General features: G+C 42.1%; 1 protein-coding gene across 3 annotated transcripts in view; it reads right to left on the bottom strand.

The window, feature by feature from the left end:
• Positions 1 to 8,452: 8,452 nt before the first annotated feature.
• MKNK1 (MAPK interacting serine/threonine kinase 1) overlaps positions 8,453 to 22,820 on the bottom strand; it is a 34,862-nt gene continuing 20,494 nt past the window's right edge. For 2 of the 3 annotated variants that reach the window (XM_039485145.1, XM_039485146.1), the window contains 7 exons: positions 20,445 to 20,549; positions 16,175 to 16,230; positions 15,924 to 16,019; positions 13,308 to 13,502; positions 12,663 to 12,827; positions 11,878 to 11,921; positions 8,453 to 10,530 (listed from right to left, as the gene is read on the bottom strand). In XM_039485145.1, the coding sequence (XP_039341079.1) occupies positions 10,299 to 10,530; positions 11,878 to 11,921; positions 12,663 to 12,827; positions 13,308 to 13,502; positions 15,924 to 16,019; positions 16,175 to 16,230; positions 20,445 to 20,549 (893 nt within the window). In that variant the 3' untranslated portion in view covers positions 8,453 to 10,298. The remainder of the gene's footprint in view (positions 10,531 to 11,877; positions 11,922 to 12,662; positions 12,828 to 13,307; positions 13,503 to 15,923; positions 16,020 to 16,174; positions 16,231 to 20,444; positions 20,550 to 22,820) is intronic. The other variant, XM_039485147.1, reaches the window with a different exon arrangement.

Below are 22,820 nucleotides of genomic sequence, written 5' to 3'. Positions count from 1 at the left end.
GTGGTCTCCATTCCTATCATCTCTGAGCACCTGACAATCTTTAATTCTCACAACCCTCCTGTAAAGATGGGCAGCGCTGTTACCCTATTTTACAGATGGGCAGCAGAGGGACGGAGAGACTAAGTGACTTGCTGAAGGTCACACAGGAAGGGTTTGGCAGAGCAGGGGATTGAACCCTGGTTTTCCAAGTCCCATGCTAACACCCTAACCACTAGACTCTCCTCCTCCTTTGTAGACAATATAGTCTGACAAAGATTAACTAACCAGGACATAATAGGGTGCTCCTGCTAAGAATTCCATGGGGTATAGATGGTGAGGAAAGTTTTGCCTTATTTATATGCAACGGAGATTTCATGCTATAAAGGTTATCAAGTGGATGGTACACAGTGTGATGGAAACATGGGTAGCTTATAGTCATCTCATCCAATGGCCAGGAAATGTAAAAGCACAAATCATTGTGCAAATCATTCATCTAGAAGCAGAAATGAGCCTTAAAAAATAATGAGAGAAAATATATAGAGAGATCCAAAAGGAAAAAAAAAGTCAGTAAGCTATAAACCAACTGCCAAAGAAACTGCAAGAGGAAAAACATGAACAATTAACAATAGAGAGTGCCCTACCTTGATACTTGGTTGTATGGAGCTTTCAGATGACCCCGGAATCCTTCTTCCTTTCTCACATTCATGTCCTCTCCTTGGGAGTTGTTCCTTTGCTATGCTGCTTATCTCTTCCCAAGTTGCATGCTGTCATTATATGAATAATTAAATTGTTCATTGGCATAATAACCTGCCAGCCCTGAAATTCTGAGACACATAACCATGGGAATTTGCCTGAGTTTTCCCGACAAGGATTATAAACATAAGCTACTCTTTCACTTTTCATTGCTTTTGGCAAGGATTTCCTCAGCCTCCAATTGCGGGGAGAATCAGAACCTTTGACAGAATGCAGCTTACTCTGTATTCTCGTCTGAACCATTAGTAGACTCTGAAGTAACTGTCCCACATTAGTAGGGGCGACTGATTGAAATTTAAAAAAAATCTTATTACAGATTTTCAAAAAACAAATGGGAAAATTTTGGCAGAAAATGTCCCCTTTGTTCAGACCATTTGTAGCTCTAGTTAAAATGTTTGGAGTTTCAAAGTTTCAACAAAATTTTGAAATTTGGGCGGAGAAAGGAAAAAAATACAAATTTTCCTTCCACCTCAAAGATTCTATTTGCTAAATTGTGATTAGTATTTAACGTGTATTGCTGTAGCAGCTGGGAACCTGAGCCATGGATAGGGGATCCATTGTGCTAAATGCTGGGCAAACACAGAACAAAAAGACAGTCTCTACCCCTCAAGAACTTAGGTCTGATTGATTAGATAATCAATTGGTGCATCATTTCTTTCTCTTCTTTAACAAAATCCAATTAGAAGTTTGTGTAGCTACTGCATGGTTCCTCCAATGCAGCATTGTCCTTTTAAAGTACATGGGTGAAAGATTTTTTAGACAGCTTTGCATTAAATGGTGATATTTTATTCTTGAAACTTTCCTTTGCTGTGATATCTACCAAAAAATGGACCCCTCTTCGGCTGCTGCTGCTGCTCCGATATGACTGCCAATCACACTGATCATTAGTGTCACATTGTTTCCTTGTATTCCCCCAACTGTCCGTCTGTATCCATCTGTGTGTTGACTTATATTGTAAGCTGGTTGGGGCATGCGCCATCTCTTTGTTCTGTGTTCGTACAGCTCCTAGAGCAATGAAGTCCTGAGCCATGACTGGGACTATGGTAAGAATGGTGTCCCTAGCCTCTGTTTGTCAGAGGGTGGTGATGGATGGCAGGAGAGAGATCACTTGATCATTACCTGTTAGGTTCACTTCCCCTGGGGCACCTGGCATTGGCCACTGTCGGTAGACAGGATACTGGGCTAGCAGGATCTTTGGTTTGACCCAGTACGGTCTCTCTTATGTTCTAATACAAATAAATAATGTTGCAAGACTCCTCGTGCTCTTTATAGATCTGTTATTTCAGAGGAGAGATGGGCCTGAGAGGGGAACTTCAGCTCCAAACAACTGAATTCGGGGAGTCTTTGGACCCAGGGTGCCACATCTGTCGCCCTGGAAAACATCAGTTATCTGCTTCTGAGTTTCGGCAGTGGAAGATACATCACTCCCCCTGCCCTCCCTCCCCACCCTCACTCACCATTGGGCTCTTCCGGGATGGGGCTTCCATACGCCTCAACCCCCTCCGACTGTTCAGATGAATGCTGGCTGCTCCCCTTCCGCTACTTCTGGGAGGGTGAGGGGGGGCTTTTCTGATCCAACTCTGGCCCTAATCCAGTGGGATTCTTCCACGGGATAGTAGATGATCTGATACACACAAAGGGCAGCAGTCCCTGGTACTTTCTGCTCCTGTTACCGCCCACTACAGCTACAAATCCCAGAATCCCTTGCATGTTTGGCTAGAAGTCTGAACCCTGAGACCTTGAGCATCACTGCTCAGTCTGCTTTTATTTAAAAAAAGGGGGGAATGAAAAGCCTTTTTGCTTACTAAGACTTGAGGCCAGGCACGTGTACCAGAGGGAACTCCTTGAGAGCCCTGACTGAATCATAAAGGGGACATTAATTATTCCATCTTACATTTATATAGCATTTTTCATTACCAAGGGCTTCAGAGTGCACAGGAAGGAAAGTACTTACTGAGTGAGCAGCTGTTTAAGTTTCTTTTAATCTATTTGGTATTTCTTTTTGGCCTCATTATTCAATGTGCGGCTCCTGTATTAGCCATGGCCCATCAACCTGCACTCAATACAGAATTATTAATTTCCTTAGAAGTTTTTCGATGATGCCTTATTGTAGTCTCTCAGTACCTTAAAAACACTAATGAATTTATGTTCACAACACCCACGGGAGGTGAGGCGATATCTTTAGCCTCCTTTTGCAAACGGGGAACCGAGGTACAGAGATTAAAGCCCAAAGGGTCAAAAGTGTCCACTCATTTAAGGCATCTAGTTTGAGACACCTAAGCTTTATTTTTCAGAGTGCTTAGATTTTCTATGGTATTTTGTATGGTCAGAGCAGAGCTGCCCTTCACCAGTCAGTCAGTCATGGGGAAAAAAGTCAACCTCTAGAACCATGCTTACCCTCCCCCGCGACATGGGTCATCAGCAAGGCTGAGATCTCTGGTGCCACACACAGTCCTCAGCCACTTGTGCTAGCTAGCTAACTGGTAGCAGTAGAAAGCTTTTATTTTATATGTGGCTCTAGCACTAGAGGGGGATGGAGACACTTTACCAGTGGGTTTCACAGCTACCTGCTGACAATAATCTGGATGATGGGATGAATTGCACCCTCAGCAAGTTCACGGATGACACTAAGCGGCGGGGAGATGTAGATATGCTGGAGGGTAGGGATAGGGTCCAGAGTGACCTAGACAAATTGGAGGATTGGGCCAAAAGAAATCTGATGAGGTTCAACAAGGCCAAGTGCAGAGTCCTGCACTTATGATGGAAGAATCCCATGTACTGCTACAGGCTGGGGACCGACTGGCTAAGCAGCAGTTCTGCAGAAAAGGACCGGGGGATTACAGTGGATGAGAAGCTGGATATGAGTCAGCAGTGTGCCCTTGTTGCCAAGAAGGCTAACGGCATATTGGGCTGCATTAGTAGGAGCATTGCCAGCAGACTGAGGGAAGTGATTATTCCCCTCTATTCGGCATTGGTGAGGTCACATCTGGGGTATTGTGTCCAGTTTTGGGCCCCCCACTACAGAAAGGATGTCGACAAATTGGAGAGTCCAACAGAGAGCAATGAAGATGAGCAGGGGGCTGGGGCACATGACTTACGAGGAGAGGCTGAGGGAACTGGGCTTGTTTAATCTGCAGAAGATAATATAGTAGAGGACAGACCTGGCTTCAAGGGCTATCGCAATACAAATAAATAACGGAAACGTGAGTTGACAAAGGGGAATAGGAGACAAACCTTTTCCCCACCAAGCAGCCTGTAGCTGGGAGTCTGAGACTTCACCATGGACTTTGCTTTTGCTATTTGAACTGGTTGATAAATTTTTGATGAAAGACTTCCCTATCAAAACATTTTGCAAGCTCAAAATTTTAGGTAAAAAATGAGAGGGACAGACAGCCACTCACCAGAACAGCCAAAAGCCTGGTGGTGAAGGCACTCACCTGGGCTGTGGAAGACCCAAATCCAGATTCAGAACAGAGTTGGACATTAGGTCTCCCACATCCCAACCGAGTACTCCAACCACCAGGTTATGCTCAGGTGTGTTTTCATGACAAATTTCCAAGGTCTTGTTTTCATTCCATATAAATAAATATATGGAGATATACCTATCTCCTAGAACTGGAAGGGACCCTGAAAGGTTATTGGAGTCCAGACCCCTGCCTTCACTAGCAGGACCAAGTACTGATTTTGCCCCAGATCCCTAAGTGGCCCCCTCAAGGATTGATACTCCCAACCCTGGGTTTAGCAGGCCAATGCTCAAACCACTGAGCTATCCCTCCCCCTAGAATTTAATTAAATGCTGTCTGTGGGGATGCCTTGCTTATGACTAAATATCAGGAGGGAGCAAAAATTTTGAGGTCTTGAATGGTTTTTTTTGCTAAATAGAATTTGTTTTCCAGTCCAAACTGCTATTGATCTTATGTGGAAGTTGTTCAGATATTACGGTGATGGTCAGTAGTATAAAATTCAGATACATAAACCAGAAGGGACCAGTCATAGTGCTGGTATTCTGTGCTTCTCTGCTGTGTCTACACTTACAAGTGGTGAGTGAAATACATACAGTGCACATATCTCCAGCACGGTATGAAGAGCAGTGTAAACGGTGAGGCGCTGAATAGAGTAAAAACATGCCAGAACCTTAGGGTACATACTCTACATATCCAAGCAGTGACTCCCCTGAGTACATTGCTATTTTTAGCAAGGTCGCGTCCCACTGCCAGAGCCTTTCACTGCTGCACATAGCTATACACTGCATTGTGGACGCAGCCTGCAGCTGTGCATACTCTCCCCACCACCGCCAGTGTACACAAGCCCTTAGATGACAAACCGGCTCTTACTCTCAGAGTTCATTACCACCAATTTACAGCAATTTGCACAAAATCTGATTAATAAAGCAGCCCATCATTACTACTCCCATTAAGCCCACTGGCAAATTGTATAGATGAAGAGTTCACTTTATGAAGTAGTCTCCTCCTATTGTCAGAAGAGAGATGTGCTTACTGAGAACATCTCCCCTCTAAACTTGCAATAGTTTTTCACAAAACCAAAACAGAATACTGCTGCTTTCAAAACTATTTCTTCCAAGGAAAGTGCACTTCTCTACTGTACCCATCACTGTAGTTTAAGCAAGTCAACAAACCTATTTTGTGGCGAATGAAATCAAGCGGCAAGGGAAACAGGAGCCATGAGTATGTCTTGGTACAATTATACATTGCCTCAGCATTGTCAGGTCTTTTGGTTGCCATGGCAGTGTGTTTCCATGGAAGTCAAACTTGAAGCCTGTTTCTGCCACTGGAACCGTCCAAAGAAAATTATCAGCCTTGGAAATTAACCAAGCTGCTCTTACGTTGAAAACCAGCCCACCCACAGCTCCTGAAAAAATAAACATGTGTCTTTCCATTTCTGACATAGGAGTAAGAGGGAAAAACATACACCTAGGAACATTAGCACCCTTTTGTGCAACGCACAATATGGAAAGTAAACCCTTCTAAAAAGCTTTGCCAAGATTGAGCATGAATATTTGTATTAAGGTCACTTGAAGATATATCATGCGTACAGACTTGCAAAATGTTCTGTTCTGCAAGATTTAAAAGAATGTAATTCGGTACTTTGAGATTAACGCGGGTTGATTACTGTTCTTTTAACATCAGTAAGGGGTTAATTAAATGCTATCGGGATGCCTTGCTTATGACTAAATACCAGTTTACTAAAGGAAACAGGTTAGTGAGTGTCCCTAGCCTCTGTTTGCCTGAAACCAGGAGTGGATGGTATCACTTGAGGATTGCCTGTTCTCTTCATTCCCTCTGAAGCACCTAGCTTTGGCCACTGTCAGAAGACAGGATCCTGGGATTGATGGACCATGAACCTGACCTGGTGTGGCTGATCTTAGGTTCTAGTTAGATCTTTGATGCTTGCCAACAACCTCACTGCTTATCCGGTCAGATTTCACCTGCCAAGGCCCACATGTGGGAAACAACATACGACAGAAAGCCAAATTGAGGGACCAAGTTAATGCAGGAAAGTTTAAATGATATCCGATTCCTCCTTGTAGAGAAATGACTTTCTGTAATCTCACCTTCATAATCACGTGAGGTGAAGGGACACAAAGATGTGTGCAGAATGTGCGACTAAAGTAAAACATTCCTTGAAAGAAGGGACAACTGTGTTACAAGAAAAATGGTTATGCTGCTCACTGGCTCAGATAAAAGTCATGGGGATGATTCATCAGGTCCTGAAGGTGAGTGGGGCCTGTCACTCTTACCAATCTGTAGAAATACGAATCCTCTTTAGATGGCACCTTGATGTGTTGCAACAGGTCAAGGGAGTTCTCTCAATTGCTAACCTGAGTGATTCAGTGGTGATTCAGCCTCTTTTATATTGTCCCACTGGCTCGGATGTGATTCAGCAAAGAAATCGAGACACTTTCCAGTAGGCCACCTTAAAGGCACGGCTTGTGAAGACAAGGGCAAAACCATTGATACTCCAAGGATGCAGCTCAGCCAGTACCTAATCTTGTGTTTCATTATCCATCTTCAGGAAGCAAGAAAACTGAAGAATTTAAGCTGCTGGCAAAGGGGTGAATTTTCCACTTGTATAGGAAAAAATGGCAAAGACATACCAAATATACCAAACTCCTTAGAAAACACTAGGACCTAACATATTTGAAATCATTAATTCTAATATGAAGACACAGGAGGTAAGAGGGGTAAAAGCATTTAGTGGTAACAGAGCTAAAAAGCACTATTACCCCCTTTATGGATATTGTAGTACTTGGAGCATAACTCCTCTTATTTATGAAGACAAAAAAAGTGAACCTCCCTCTCCCTTTTGCTGTATTTCCTGCTGGATGCAAAAAACAGATGCATCTGACACACATTTTAATAAAGTACCTGGAACAGGATATGACCAGAGGGCTGACTTTAAAATGAAGGTGATCACCAAGGAGGGACTCAACAAGGTTGATGAATCAGAGATGCTGACTGTCTGGCTTTGAATTCTGGCCATGTTCAGAGCTCCTTGAGAAGATTTACTGAACACTACAGTATCTTTCATCTGCTTCCTCCAGTTTTTTTAAGACACTACACCCCTCAGCGTTGCAAGCTGTACTCTGCCTAGTGAACTGCTGTGCATTTAAAGATAAGACGGCAAATTTGTGATCATCTATCCCTGTAGGATCTGAACTAGGTTTGTTCATTCATTTTTAACACCACATTCAAGATGAAGATTTTGGGACAACATTCAAAACTTTAAAAGTTCTTAATGGAGTAAAGAAGGTTCCTTAAAGGTTGGTCAAGTTCAGGAGGTTCACTTAGCTTCTAACTTTGTATGGGGGGAATCTACAACCAGTTTCACAAGGTAATGTTTTTTCCGCTGAACACCTAAAAAAAAAGAACCAGCTAAAGTTAGCTCAGACGGCTGTATCCCTCCTCTTAAAATTCGTCATCTCCAAATCTTAATATGTGCCAACTAGAACTTGAGACTACAGGACATCAGGTGATGTTCAGAATCTTTTCATAAACTTTGCTTTGACACCAAATATATATTGTTCACCTGCATTTAAGGGCATGGTCTCAAATTTAAAGGGATGGTTGAGAAATGTCTTCTGGATTCTATGTATCCGAAGGCTAAAATTCTCTTCTATATGCACAGTAGTCTGTACCCATTTACGGTGTACAAATAGCCATAATGGTCTGCATCGATTGTAAGGGTGCACGCCTTTACATCAAACAATGTGACCACATTTTAAAATCAAAACAGTATGACCTACATTTACAAGAGCCAGATGCTACCCTAAGAGATGCTGAAACATCTCTCCTCCAGCCCTCCCAGCAGGACCTACGGGCAGCAGCAGCTCTGATTTTCAAACAGGCAATTCCTCATTGTATGTTTGTGTGTAAATATGTGCATAGTATGCTTCATTTCCTACTGTTCCCTACAGAATGAGCAGGGAGAATGGGCCAGTAAGCCAGCAGATCTTCCAAGATCCATGGAGATGCCATGGCCTCTGCTCAACTGGCCTTCCCTCATCTTGACAATGCGGCTCCTTCTACCTCCACTGGATAGTAGCATCTGCAGAGGTATTGGGCTTGACACAGGAGATCACTAGGTGAAATTTATGACCTGAGTTACTCAGGAGGTCAGACTGGCCTTAAAAATCTAGAGATTAGTTTTACCATAAAGAGATTATTACAACACCAGAGATGGATAAAGAAATAAGACAATATAGAAGGTAAATTAAGTTTAATTTTCAGTACACAAGTTAACAAGAGTGTCACAGAGAGGGGTAAGCAAATAGTTTCCTGAGTTTTCAGTCTCCAAAATCAGACCAGAAATACATAGTAAATGATGGAATGTATTAAATCTATAACTTAACATATTTTAAAAAACAAGGCTAAGCACAATTCATAATCTTTACCACTGACAATATATAAAATAGTTTAAATAAAGTATAACATTTTCTTATTAGTCACCAATACAGCATGTTGTATAAAAATATTTATATATAAAAATACACACACACTTACTTCTCAAAAGGCAAATGTGAAACACTCTGACAGACTGGGTGATGAAATCTGCTATAGTTCAGATTTCTCCATTTCCACTGGTTTGCTGGATTGGTTTCCTGTGTTCATTCTCTAGCTGTCTGGGATGATTAATCTCGAAATTTGAAGGCATATTTTTCACCTGCCACGACACACTAGTGTAAATTTTCAAAAATGACTAGCACTTTTGGGTGCCCAGCCTGAGACAACTTAAAGGGGCCAACGTTCGCAGTGTGGGTGCTGAGCGCTTTCTGAAAACTAAGTGTGGTTAAGGTACCTCAAGCTGAATACTTGGAATTGTTAGTGACTTTTGAAAATCTGGGCCAGCGCACTTCCATAGCAGTTCTTGAACTACCTTGGCTCAGTCTGCATCATGTAACAATGCAGTAACAAAACCATTCTGATCTAAACCTCACCCACCTGGTTTGACTGCTGCAAGTGCCTGACCATGCCCCCTCCCCCCTCACACACTGTATCTTCCCACTGGCTGGAAAAGCTCAGATTTCTCACCAAAATAATACTTGATTGGAACCTGTGCATTCACCCTCCTACATCAAGAAATACAGTCAGGATAACACAGGGAAAAAGTAATTAGGGATATGCTCCTCATGAGGTAAAGATTCCCTACATCATTATCCTTAGTGTAACATACATTTGTTTAAAGTTTCTCTGCAAAGACTACTGTATCAGATTCAGATTTAAGAATGTAACTGGCAAGAAAAGGTGGAATTTAATGTATTAAAACAGAGGTAAGTCTGAGTACATTCTACTTATGAGAATATAAAGAGGTGTCTGGTATAGAAATAAAACAGTGTTCTGGGTCCACACGCTTGCCTAAACCTCCTCCTCAAAAGATGAAAATCTACTTCCCGGCATTTGGTTCATTTCCAAGGCCCTGAGCCAGTTACATGCTTGAGCATCCTCAGCATCTTGCAGGATGTGCTTAACTCCAACTGAAGCCAATGGGAGTGGAGAGTGCTCATCAAATTGCAGGGTCCAGCCTTAAGAATCCTCTGCACTTCCTGAGTCAGTAGGTGTGAAGGAGAAGGGGCACTCACGGCCTTTTGGAGGGTTGAAAGAAATGTATGGAGTAGGTCATTAGCAGCAGCTCCAGCTGATGAAAGGAGCAGCACCATGGTTTCCTACAGAAGGGTGGTTGAGTTGGGGTTAGAAAGCCTTTGTGCTCTGACATGCAAAGCAAGAGAAGAACTTTTCCAAATGTCCTCAAGTCTACATTTTAAAGTGGGCTCTTTTAAGAGAAAACAAGGAAAGCTTAGTGGTTTATCATCTCTGGTAACAAAGCAGCAACCTTGCTTTCTTTAGTTTAAAAAGAATTTCGATTAAATTGTCCTAATCAACCAAATCCGCCAAGCAAAAACATTCCTACAAAATGTATCCATTTAAAGGTACAAGCCCCTTTATCAATGAGCTTCCTACTAAGTCATTAAACCTCGATGTCTATTAGACTTTAAAATACATGAAGTAAAACTGACCAATCCCATTAGAACCTACAACAGGGTCAGCATGTCAAAGGGCTGCATGAGCGACTGGTTGGAAGTCACCGTTTTTGGTGGCTTGGGTCACTGCTCTGCGTTTGGCTAAGCGGGATTTGGATGGGGGAGAAAGCTTCATGGAACACACGGCCTGAGCCATGTTCTCTTGCTCTTCGTCCAGCTCATTCTCGTGCTGCGACAGCTGACGGTTAAGGGCAATGGCCTCTGCCGCAAAAAGTGTCAGGTCTTTCGTGCTGCTGTTCCTTCTGCAGGAAAAGGAAAATCAGGTTATACAACGTATGCACAGAAACCACAGGACCCAACTATGCACCTGCCAAGTCTTCTTAAGGAAATATTTGTTTAGCAAGCAAGACACTTTCAGGTTTTGTTTTCATACTTGTACTTGTTAGTACGACTAGTGATTCACATTCTAATGTGGATCTGGGCCCATGGTTCGGGCACAAGTCTGGGACTCCAGAAACCTGGGTTCAAGTCCCTTTTCTCTCACTGACTTTGTGATACCTTGGGCGAGTCACAGTCTCTCTGTACCTCGTATCTCTTCTGTAAAATGTGGATAAGAGTTTCCCCTCTGACAGGGGTATTGTGTGGAGAAATACATTAGAAGATTGTGAAGCATACTGATACTAAAATAATGGGGGCCACAGAAGTAAGGCAGACTTAGAAAGCACTTCAGAAATAAGTGAATCCTGCTGCTATTATGACCTCAGCCTCTCTATAACTAGACACTGTACATAAACCTCAGTGAGGTAAGTACAATGCTCTTGTTACAGAGGGGAACGAGCCCCAAGAAGTTAAGTGACTCACCCAAAGACACGCAGTGATCCAGTGGCAGAGCTAGGAATAGGACCTGGGTGTTCAGACTTGCAAAACCCTTCTGTCACAGGGCCCGTCGCTCAGCATTTTTCACCAAAACTCTGTCTCTGAGGCCTGATCTTACTCCCTCTTGAATTAATGGCACAATTCCCACTGACTTCAATGGGAGAAGGATCAGACCCTGTGTGTGCAGCAATCATTCACCCATCACTGAAACACAGCTTCCTTAGACAAGGTGCGCCTACACATCTTTCTTCCTGTGCCCCACACCTACCATCTCGCCCTTCAAATCCCTCCAAGCATCTCAACACAGAGGAATGCCCTTTATTGCCTCTCCCACAACTAATCAAGATTAGATTAAAAAAATCCCAAGCATTAGCACAACAAAAAAATTATAGCAACCATATGTGCAAAATAAGTGTGCTTTCCCTAAAGGAGTGCTCCCAAGTTGTTACCCTAATGCTCTCCCCCATAACCCAGGTGGTGAGATGACTTTAGTCAGTAAGTATTATCTCAACTAAATGTCTCTTGCTCTCATGCCTTTTTATTCCATGGGGAACACAGGGCCTTCACCACTGCCTTCCATCTTTGGTGGTCTCCTGCTGCACTCTGGGATTCTTCCCATGGCGTTTGGACAGCTTTCAGTTCTGCTTCTACTGTGCAGGTCCATGTTAGCTTTGTTCTACCTTGTTGCCTCTTGCCCTGAGGGTTCCAGTCCAATGCCTGTCTTGTTATGTTATTCTCAACTAAAGCAACAGATTCTTAACAAGGTCAGTTACCTTTGAAGAACTTGTGGCGTGGGTAATCCCCTTTCAGGAGCCTGCTATAAAATTTTAATTACAAAGTTAGGTAAATTTCCTTACTGTACTTGCATTTGTGCTGCCCAAGATTTTCCAACTGAAATCTAGTCTCTGCCCACCCCCCATTGTTACAACCAAAACACTTCATATTTAATGACTGATTTTCTGTTTTCCAAAGACATTAATAGGACTCACATTTCTCAACTCCCTTGTCTTTAAAAGAGATCCCACAGGGAATTCAATAATTGCGCAACTTTAAGGCAGTTTAATAACTGAGAAGCTCTAAATATAGTATGACTACAAGAGCAGAACAAGCTATATTTGTATCTAGTACAAATATGATGTACATGCTCTCTTGAACTGGAAACTAACATACAAGATCATGCAAAATATTAAGGGTCCTCAAAGCCCTCACCTAGAATTTACCAGGATTCTTAATCACTGTATTAGAGATTGTATGTCCCCAAAATAATTTCTCCAGTCCAGTGCCTGGCAGCCACAGGGAAAGCTATTTAAATGCACAGGCCAGTAATGCTGGGGAGCAAAAAGAGTGCCTTACATTAGCACCTAGATAGATTCCTATTAATATCACATATCCATGGTGCATACAGCAGCTGGAGGAATAAAACCATTGGATTTTATTTACTTGATTAAACAAGGCACAGACCAATACAGATATGGGCAGTGGCCATGCCTGAAGAAGATGGCGGCTTGTTGTCTGACTCAGGAGAAGCCAATCTGCAATGCTTTAAAAGGATACTTACCCCTTGCAGCCATACATGCTGAAGAACCTGAGCAGCACCAAGTCTTGCTTTGGCATCACGAACTAGCAACTTTGAGATGAGATCTTTGGCATCACTGGATATATGAGACCAGTCCTTGTCCGGAAACTCATACTTGCCTTCCTGGATACTCTCAAAGAGTTTATTCTGCCAAAAGAATATTCATTTACACTAAATATTAACTACAAGTAAGAGAAAAGGTTTTGTTCCTGCCCTTTACAATGTTCCAATCCCAAAAAACACTATACCCTTCGAAACAGCAGGTCCCAACTTCTCACTCTTAGCTGGAGGGCTTTGGTAGTTTATGTTAAACCCAGCTAGTGACAACATAACCAGAGGCCCAAACTCCAAGATACAAGTCTCCTAGCCCATGAGAGGAAGAGGGGTTGCCAACTCTCAGACTGCAAATTTAAGAGGGACACTCAGTATATTAGCATCTATAACTCACATTTCTACCTCACCCTCCCCACTTATGAATTAAAGTTTATTCTCTCAGAGTATTACTAGTTGGGTTATAGGAAAAAACCAGAGCGGCTTGCTTTGCAGCCCAATCTCATGCGCCAGCCAGCCCTGTAAAGTTCACATGGTTATACAATCTCTCCCAAACATCTCAGATTATGCAGTCACCTGACAGACTCTGCAGACTTCTCCCCTGTCCCAGCCACAGTCTGTGCCACAGTTCCCCACAAAAGGGGGATAGCCACTGAGCATGATATACAAAATCACACCCAGACTCCACAGATCACAGCGCTTGTCGTAGAATGTGGCCTCCTCTGTGAAGACTTCAACCACCTCTGGTGCCATGTATTCCGCAGAACCACACTAGTAAACAGAATTCAAATTTGTTTTCAATGGGAGTGGTAATGAACGATCAATGCAACCAATACAACATGCAAAAAGGCGACCATGAAAGTGGATAAGATTGTCATCTTTGATGAACTACTTAAGAGTAATGCCAGGTGATTGTAAGAAGTGGTCTAAAGATGGGACCGGGAGTCAAGATGTACTGAATTTTAATCATGGCTCCAACAGGGGCAACGTAGCTTTGTTAAGTCAGAACTATTCAGCTTTTACATCCCTCAAGAATGAAATGGGGCTGCGGAGAGGCTTACTGTTTAGAAAGTTCTCTGACCATGCAAAATGCTACGCGAGATATCCAGCTCTAGCTTTCCTAGGTGTGCAGGGGTAAGAGGAGCACAGAGCACTTGAAAATTTTTGAAAAAAGTTTAATGTTTATGGTTTTTCAGAATGCAATGAATATCTAACTAATTGCCTTTATGACAAAAAAAAAATCTAGCAATACAAGTGGACTGTCTTCTATAAAAAATTGTAAAAATTAACTCCTGCTCCACTGTTAGATTATCCTTTCATTGCACTGCCAAAAATAAACTGTCTGGGTTTATGTAGCAATGTGTGTTACAACTACACAGACAGCGGAAAAGCAGTAATGTAGCTTGAAATTCAGTCTTCTGCACATAATTTAATTGCTCAGTCCTCCGAGGCTCAGCTACCAATTCCAAATATTAGGAAACATACTGAATAATATTGTATAAATACGTACTGAAAATGCGTTTTAAACCCAATCTATACCCATAAAAATAAAAGCTACGCAAAAGCCTCCTTATTCAAAAAACAAACGAGGAAGGGGAATTTTAGTAATGACAGATTTCACACCACTTAGAAGTGACCAGCAAAAAGGCAGACAAATAGCTAAATAATCAGCTACTATACCAGTTGCTGGGCAACAGTCAGAACTACCAGAGAAACAAATACACTAAATTTTAAAAGTTCTGAGACTGATCTCTGTCAAGATAGAGTGTTTAATACACATATAACAAATATTTTAGAATATACAATGCAAAAAAAGCTAGTTGGCTTAAGAGGATCACTAGCTTTTAGTCAGATGTTTTAGAGAATCCCCAAAATTATGATTCAAGTTGTTTTCCTGGCTGTGAATCACAAAGTCTCATAGACTGCACACAAGCACCAACTAATGCACACAGTATGTTACTGCTATCATTGGCTAACTACACCGCTGGCTTTTGGATGGCGCAGCAAGATTCGTGATGGCATTTGAGAAGGATAAATCATGTGAAAAAGCTGCTTGCAGAAACATGTGCAATCAAACAGAATCAAAAGCTGAAACAATTCCTTCGCAGTCAGTAGCAGATGGACCACCAGGGCACTTTTTCCATCCTTTTATTTTTGTATTGCATCCCCTCAGGACTGAGGAAACAAACCTTTTATGGACCGAAAACCACCTAAGCTGTTTTTGCAGCTGCCCAAGAAATATCCTTTGCAGATGCTAACTATATTTCATCTGTTAAACAATGAAAGACATAGAATGTTCATAGCAGGTTCATGCAGGCTGGGTAAGGAATGGTGTCCCTAGCCTCTGTTTGACAGAGGGTTCAGATGGATGGCAGGAGAGAGATCATTTGATCATTACCTGTTAGGTTCACTCCTTCTGGGGCACCTGGCATTGGCCACTGTCGGTAGACAAGCTCCTGGGCTGGATGGACCTTTGGTCTGACCCAGTTTGGCCGTTCTTATGTAATGGGTGTGACTATTGTCCTTTCCCTCCTCAGATGGAAAATCCCAGGTAGTGTATTAGAAATGGACAGTCCTAGCTACTAGACCTGTGCTCAAAGGGTGCATCTTCTACTGTGACGTGTTTCTTTATTCCTTTCCTATTTACAGAAGGATTATTTTTAAAAGAGAAGCAACAGAGCTAAGTTATGGTGATTTGATTTCCTCCCCCAACTGGAGAGAAGCTCTGTTTGAAGTTCATTATAACTGGAATTGCAATGGGCACATTTTAGTGTTTTGAACACTGATTTTTGTTCTATTTACTATTTATTATTTGTATGGGGCCAGTGCCCAGAGACTTCAGTCAAAATCAGGCATCCATCATGAAAACTGCCGTACAAACACAAACATGGCTCCTCACCCCCAAAAGTTTACAATTTAATTTCAGACAAGCGACAACTTGCAAATATAACAAATATCTCTTGTTTGCAAAAGGCTAGTAGCTGTGCGCATAACTGGATGTTCCCTCCCCTACCCCTTAAACAGAGAAAGCCTGCGATCCACAGTCTCTGCGCCCCTAGACCAGGAATTGGTTTAGTATGATCTCTCCATATTTAGAGTAGTTCCAGTAAGCCCTTTATAACCTTTCCTTTAGCGGTCTCAGTGGTTGCTTTACAGCATAAGTAATGGAGCAGGAAATAGTGGTTTACATACTGGAGTAGTTAATTCAGGAGTAGTTATTGGAGTACATGCACTGTTCAGTTTCACTCCACTACCAAGGTCAAAGTCACATATTTTCACTGGTGACACCTGAAAATGGGAAGAAGGGGGGAGGGAAAAAAAAGAAAAGAAAAAGAGTTAAGAGATTATGGAACCCAGAAACTAACAAAATAATTACACAGGTGTCAGTCCCCATGACATGAAAATTTTAACTTTAAAAAGGTATTAAGAAAATAAAAGAGCACCTTTTCTGGAGATTCACACAATATGTTTTCAGGCTTCAGATCCCTATGTGCAATGCCTAAAACATATGAGAAGACACTGATAAAATGTGCGTTAGATTCCCTCAATTTTTTATCTCATTCTACCTTTCTTCACTGCAAGGCGGCCTCATAGGGCTATTCGGAGTCTAGGTCTGATATAAAAAGCTACCTAGCCTAAGGTTCTTTAATGACAATAAATAGATGATGAGCAGCATATATTTGGATGGCACTGTACATGTCCCGCTGTGAAACACTTTGGAATTACTCAGTGCACACCAAAATGATGCACTAAGTGGCTTATTAAAACCAATGAGCTGTAAGAAATATTTACACATACATGCATGCATGATAGTTTAGCAGCCAATCAGAGGGGCTGATGGAATGACCAATCGGGGGGCGAGAAGGGCCCTTTATAAGACTAGCAGCAGAGTAGAGAAGTTCAGTTGCTGGGTGGGGCTCGAGAAGTGAAGACTGGATGACTGGTTGGCTGAAAGGGCAGCAGCAGTACCGTGGACAGCTCACTGCAGACAGGACTGAAGCCCAGGGAAGGCTGCTGAAGCCCAGGGTGCCTGGCTGGCATGAAGGGCAGCAGGATCAGTGGAAGGTAAATGAGGGTGGGCTGAAGCCCAGAGGGACTGAGCACAGAACCTGGCCAGGCCAGCGAGGTACCCAGATGGGCCCCGCTGGTCTGGTTGAAGACTGAGCCCAGGGAGGCCTGCTGAAACACCACCCGCTGCGGGTACCGACTGGGTGGCTGAAGAATGCAGTGCCTCTGGGAAGAAGCCTAAGAACTACGGCCCCATACCAGGGCCGAAATAAGAACTTGGGACTGTATACCCCGGAAGGGAGGACAGCGTATGCGGCTCGGCCGGAGGGCTAAGTTGCTGAAGACCTGCCAAGAGAAACATCAGCCGGGGGAGTGCTTGTGAGCGGCAAGCAATGCCCTGATGTAAGACCAACAAAGAAAACCAGGCTCATACCTAATTGAGAGAAAAAGGGCCATCCACGAGAGGTGGGTGCCTACGGCCCTCCCCCGTGAAAAGAGCTGTGTTTGCAGGCCAGAGAAAAGGGGGCGCCCACGAGAGGTAGGTGCTGACCCCGTTATACCAAAACCCAGATAATCGGAGGCATCCAGAAACCCAGAAAAGGGAATAATTTGGAAGTTTGTTTATTTGATTAACTGATTTCTTGAGGGCACCACAGAACAACTGAGTCTTAAGAAGGCACCTGAAACATCCATCCATACAAAAAACATATGAAGGTGGTTTTACAGCACTGAAGCACTTCTTCATGCACCTGATCAGCCAGTTACCAAAAATTAAATCCAACATTAAACTTAAGAACGGTGGTTATAGCAAATGAACCGCCAGAAGTAAATCACTGAACTGCACAACTAACCTGTTTGCAGTTTAATGACCGTCTCAGCAACATAATTTTTCAAAAGTTGCTAAGCTTTGACACACATGCTATTTACTATTTTGAAGTATGAGAAAGTAAGGGTGCTTTATAGATAACCAGGTAGGAGAAGAGTCAAAGCCTATTAGTTTAGGACATTAAGCCATTTCCTGCAGTTTACCAACAAAAATAGTTATATTTCTAACCAAAAGGATTCTTCAAAGTGTTAATACTGGTGCAACCCACCTTTGTGTGTGGAACAGTGTTGTGATCAAGATTGTCTTAAGACAACATGTCTGGGATTTCTAGCTAGTATCCCAATATTTGTCCCTCTATTTGTCCTCAGCTCCTACAATGTATTTCCCTGCTGTGTGTTAAGGTTTTGTGGGTTGCAGATTCTCATTTGCATTTTTGGGTCCATTATGTAACAAATTCACTTTGTAATTACTCCACAGTGCCTTGGAAGGAAAGCAACCGCCTTTTAAATATTTATACAATGGTTTGTTAGCTAGCCATGGGGTTTCTTCCCAAGTGTGCCATGTGAGTGTTCAGGGAAACTATCATTCCCTTAAGTTTTAGAATATCACTAACCGGAAGATTAGTTGTCTTGTTGATAAGGAACATTTGAGTTAAGAAGTCACTAGCAGCATTAGCACCATGACAAAATGATGTGTGATAACACTGCTTTAATTTCCTGTTTACTTTAATGTTGTGTGAGCCACTTACTAATTATTTTAATGCCACACAGTAGAACCATAAAGTAAATGGGAAATCAAAGGAGATATTACTGCAGGTGATTCTGCAGCAATGTTCGTGCTGTACTGTTCTTCACCAAATGACAAAATCCAAACCAGGCCAAACAAAAAGTTGAGTCACTGTTTATGAAGCCATTTTGCAAACGCTTCCCTTGTCTCCCCTTTCCAAAGGAAAGCTAATGATTGACAGTAATTACCAGAGCAAGGAATGAGCTGAGTGGGGAACTAAGCCATCTTGGATCTTACTAGTGACATTTCCCAGCACTAAGTGCCTCAATATTAAATGCAAACCATTTTTTTTTAAAATAAATTAATCTACTTTTGTTAGACACGCTCACCTCTCCACGTCTGGGCAAATGTGAGGAAAGCGCAACATGCTGACATCTGTGGTATGTCTTGAACAGTTACTACCATGGACAAGACAGTAACCCATATATAGGTTAACATATGCTTTTAACCTTCACAATTTCTGTACTTTCCCGACATACTCTGCCTGAACTTCCTGTGGCATCACTCTAAGCCATAACTCTCAAACCACACGACACAAGGGGCAGATCCTCAGCTGCTGTAAACTGTCATCACTCCATTAAATCTCTCCCGCAGCATTTACACTTGTAGATCATTGCCTCACCTTAGTCATCATATAGCCACGCTATTAAGATTAGCAAAACATCTTTCTCCATAAATCAGTTCCATCAGCTGGTTAGCTAGCTTAAGATCTTCTCTGTATTCCACCCCCCAATTTGACTTCTGTATTAAAGTGCATAGAGATATACAATATTCTATATACCTTAAGTCTGCCATTTTATTTGTTCCTCAATTGCTTAACATTACATTAGTAGCGGAAAGCCCATGCTGTTGTCCAGGTACAATTTCTAAAGTCACATGTATATAAACAGCTAAAAATGGTAAGAACTTATTAACTGGACATCAGACCACAAATCCCACTGATGATTGAACATGATGAAATTCTGAACAAAAACTTTCAACCATGCTTGTAGCTGCTTTAAACCCTTCACGCGGACTCAGACATTTTAGGCTTCAGAGTAACAATCTTGGAATTTTATTATATAGATTCTTTACCTTTTATGGGCTTAATCCAGCAAGGTGCTGAGCACTATGGCCCCACTCCAACAAAAGACTAAAGCACATGAGTAGCTCTGGGACTTAAAGATAAGCACATGCTTAAGTGCTTTGCTGAACTGGGACCAGAGTGCTCAATATCTTGACACACAGAATCCTAAATCTATAGAACATCTGCAATCCTGATTTGTAGGGTGGAACAAGGGCAAGCAGTAAATACCTTTATACAGTCCATTGCAGACAGAGAGATTTAATGTCTGGTTACATGCAATCTAATTCAAACACTCTGATAGTGCGGTGATGAGAGCAGGTGTCAATCAACAAAGTAACTTAATTCAGATAAGACCACCAAATGGCCAAATGGTAACTGTTTTAATTGTGCCCATGGAGTTCTGTGTCAATATATTAAAGCTGTGCAAAACACATACAACATATTTAAATTTAGAGCTTGAGAATCCACCCCAAATTGTAAAAAAGGACAGGGAACAAATTCTGCAGTGAGATGATTTTCCACAAAAAGACGTGCACATATTTTTGCTCTTGCACAAAGTTTGTCTTCAGTCAGGCATGAGGATTCGCTTGCTTGCAGCTACTAGCATGGTTGGAGTCTTTAGGCTGGAGAAAAGATCTTACTGTAAAAATAAGCTGCTGTAACTGAATAGAGCTATTCTCAATAAATACTGTGAAAAGAATCCAGGTCAGACTGAAAGGAGACTGTAAAAAGTAAAAGTAGTTCTGTTCCAATAGCCATCACATGCTGGTTTAAGCACCAAACAAAAACAGACCTAACTTTCAATATTAACTCTCCCTGCCTGGTGATTTAAATCTTCCAACAGGAGATACCCACTTAAACACAACTCGTACTAGAAAATGTTTGGGAAGATAAAGGAAAATTTGACATGACTGGAAGGTTAGCAAAGTTAATGCTTAGTTCTGAATATTTATGGATTAAACTTTGTAATTTGTCTGGCATGTAGAACCTCAATTAGGAGCACATAGAAGGGTTTTGGTTTTTTTACCTTTTGTATGCAGAAAATCCAGAGCAGACGCAATGTCTCTTACCACCCGGCTGGCTTCCCGTTCATTGAAGTGCTTTCGCTTTTGTATGTGGGCTAGGATGGAACCTGTGAAAGTGACAGGCCAACAGGAGAAGAGAAGACTATTTGAAGCAGAGCTACTGAATGCAAATACTGCCAGTATCAAACACCAAAGGCCCTGCATATATTGGGACTGGAGTTGTGTTAGCGTCAACCTCTTTGTAACTAGCACAGGTCTGATCCCAGTGTGAACAGTGCTAAAATTTAGAAGACTATTCGTAATTAGAATAGGATTTCACGTTTGCTCAGTTAACATGGTACATGGGTTTTGTTTCATTCGGTCTTACTTTATATTTTTATGGAAAACATGTCAATGTAACTAGGAATAGAAACTTTAGAATCCTTCACGTCTTTGATTATTCTTTGGATTAGCTTGCTGGTAACTAGCACATTTGGACAAAACTCAGAATGACAGAAAAAGGATACAAGAAGGCATACTTGATACACAGTCAGGGCTGGCTCCAGCGTTTTTGCTGCCCCAAGTGGCCAAAAAAAAAGCCGTGATCGGCAGCAGCTCTACTGCCACCACTTCATTCTTTGGCAGCAATTCGGCAGCAGGTCCTTCCCTCCGAGAGAGACTGAGGGACCCGCTGCCGAATTGCCGCCAAAGAGCCAGACGTGCCGTCCCTTTCCTTTGACCGCCCCAAGCACCTGCTTGCTGCGCTGGTGCCTGGAACCAGCCCTGTACGCAGTTTTGCAAGAGTGAAAATCTAGCATATTATAATGAACTGAAAGTGCACAATAGACCCTGATTTGGTAGAAAGTGGGTATTGCTGCAGATATGCAAATATGCTGTGTGTGTAAAATAGCACTGGCCTGGTAGTGAATTTCAAAAACAGAGCTAACCATGGCCTAGCACCTGGGCTGCTGCTGAATGTTTGCTACAGCACAGTGGGACTATATCTGCTGTGGTAAAGAATGACCTGGATGTCATCTAATTTTGTGTAACCTACGCCTGACTGACGAATAAATTGCTGTAGGATCAAGAGACACACTTTTGTCCCTCAGTGCCAAAAACAAAACCCCAACCTCTTCTTTTGATGTGCATTTAAAACTTCCTCTAAAGTCAAGGTGAGATCCTGACATATTTGGGCAGAATGTCCTGCTCTGTGCTAAGTCTTGTTCAGGATTCCATTCAGACACAACACTAGTGAACGCAGATCAACTTTCAGACAATATTAGTGTCCCTTTAATACAGGATAAAGACTTTTCTGCAAATAGGTGCAGATTTTCCTTCAACATAAAATCTTTCAAGGCTTACAGTTAATGTTGCCCAAAAGACTCCTACCACTCTAAATGGCCCTAACCTCCTTTTCTTTTTTCTTTTCGCACTCAGCACGATTGTTATATTTACCAGAAAGGTCAGGTAGTGAGGACCAAGGACAAATTGCTGCCTGCTGATATGAAATCCTTGAGGCAGTGGATGTTTATACACTGAGCTACTTCAGTCCTATTATTTTGAATTGGTAGATGCCCAGGAAGGAAACCTCACATACTGTACTATGTGGAGGGTGATGTTCCCCCATATTTATCCATTAGGCAGCTGTTGCCACTTTTGCATAGTATTAGTTTATACTAAAACCCATACTAGTGCCAAAAACAGACATAAAAATAACCTTTCTACTCCTTTGTGAGATTCTCGTTTATTCTTCCCAGGATTGCATTAGTTCTTTTGGCCACTGCGACACACTGGGAGTTCATGCGCAGCTAATTAGCAACCCTGAAAAAGATTTGGGGGCTGTGGTGGATAGAGCCCCCCATCCTGTAAGTATGGCCTCCATATTTTGTTCTTAGATGTATACATTTACATTTAGACGTACAAAAACGCACATCTGTTTGCTTGCGCACAGTTTACCAAGAGATCCAGGTCATTCCATATCAGTGACCTGTCCTCTTCATTTTTACAATTTCCCCATTTTTGTGTCATCAGCATCATCACTGATAAAATTTGTTATGTATACTGTATCATTTGTTCAAAAGGGACTTTTGGGAATGGAGAGAGAAGACCTTTCGGATGCTCTGGAATGAACAAATGAATGATATGTACTCTAAATTCAATCTTGTTCCACATTCAAGTGGGTTAATCATATAAATTAAGCAAAAAAACACCTAGATTTAAACATAAGCAATTTAGACATTTTGTTTACAAGCTCTCAGGCAAAGAGATTAGCGATAGTTGACGGTCTGTTTAACCAATTACCCGGTCACAGTAAGGCATGACTGCAATGGGAAAGTGCAAGTTATGCAACCCTCTGGCTAACTGCACAGTCACATAGCTCAGGCAATGAAGTCCCATAC

Source organism: Mauremys reevesii, linkage group 8 (assembly GCF_016161935.1).
Source record: "Mauremys reevesii isolate NIE-2019 linkage group 8, ASM1616193v1, whole genome shotgun sequence".
NCBI lineage: Eukaryota > Metazoa > Chordata > Testudines > Geoemydidae > Mauremys > Mauremys reevesii.
The sequence above is the reverse complement of the archived record's forward strand: the minus strand, read 5'-3'. Positions and strand labels throughout refer to the sequence as shown.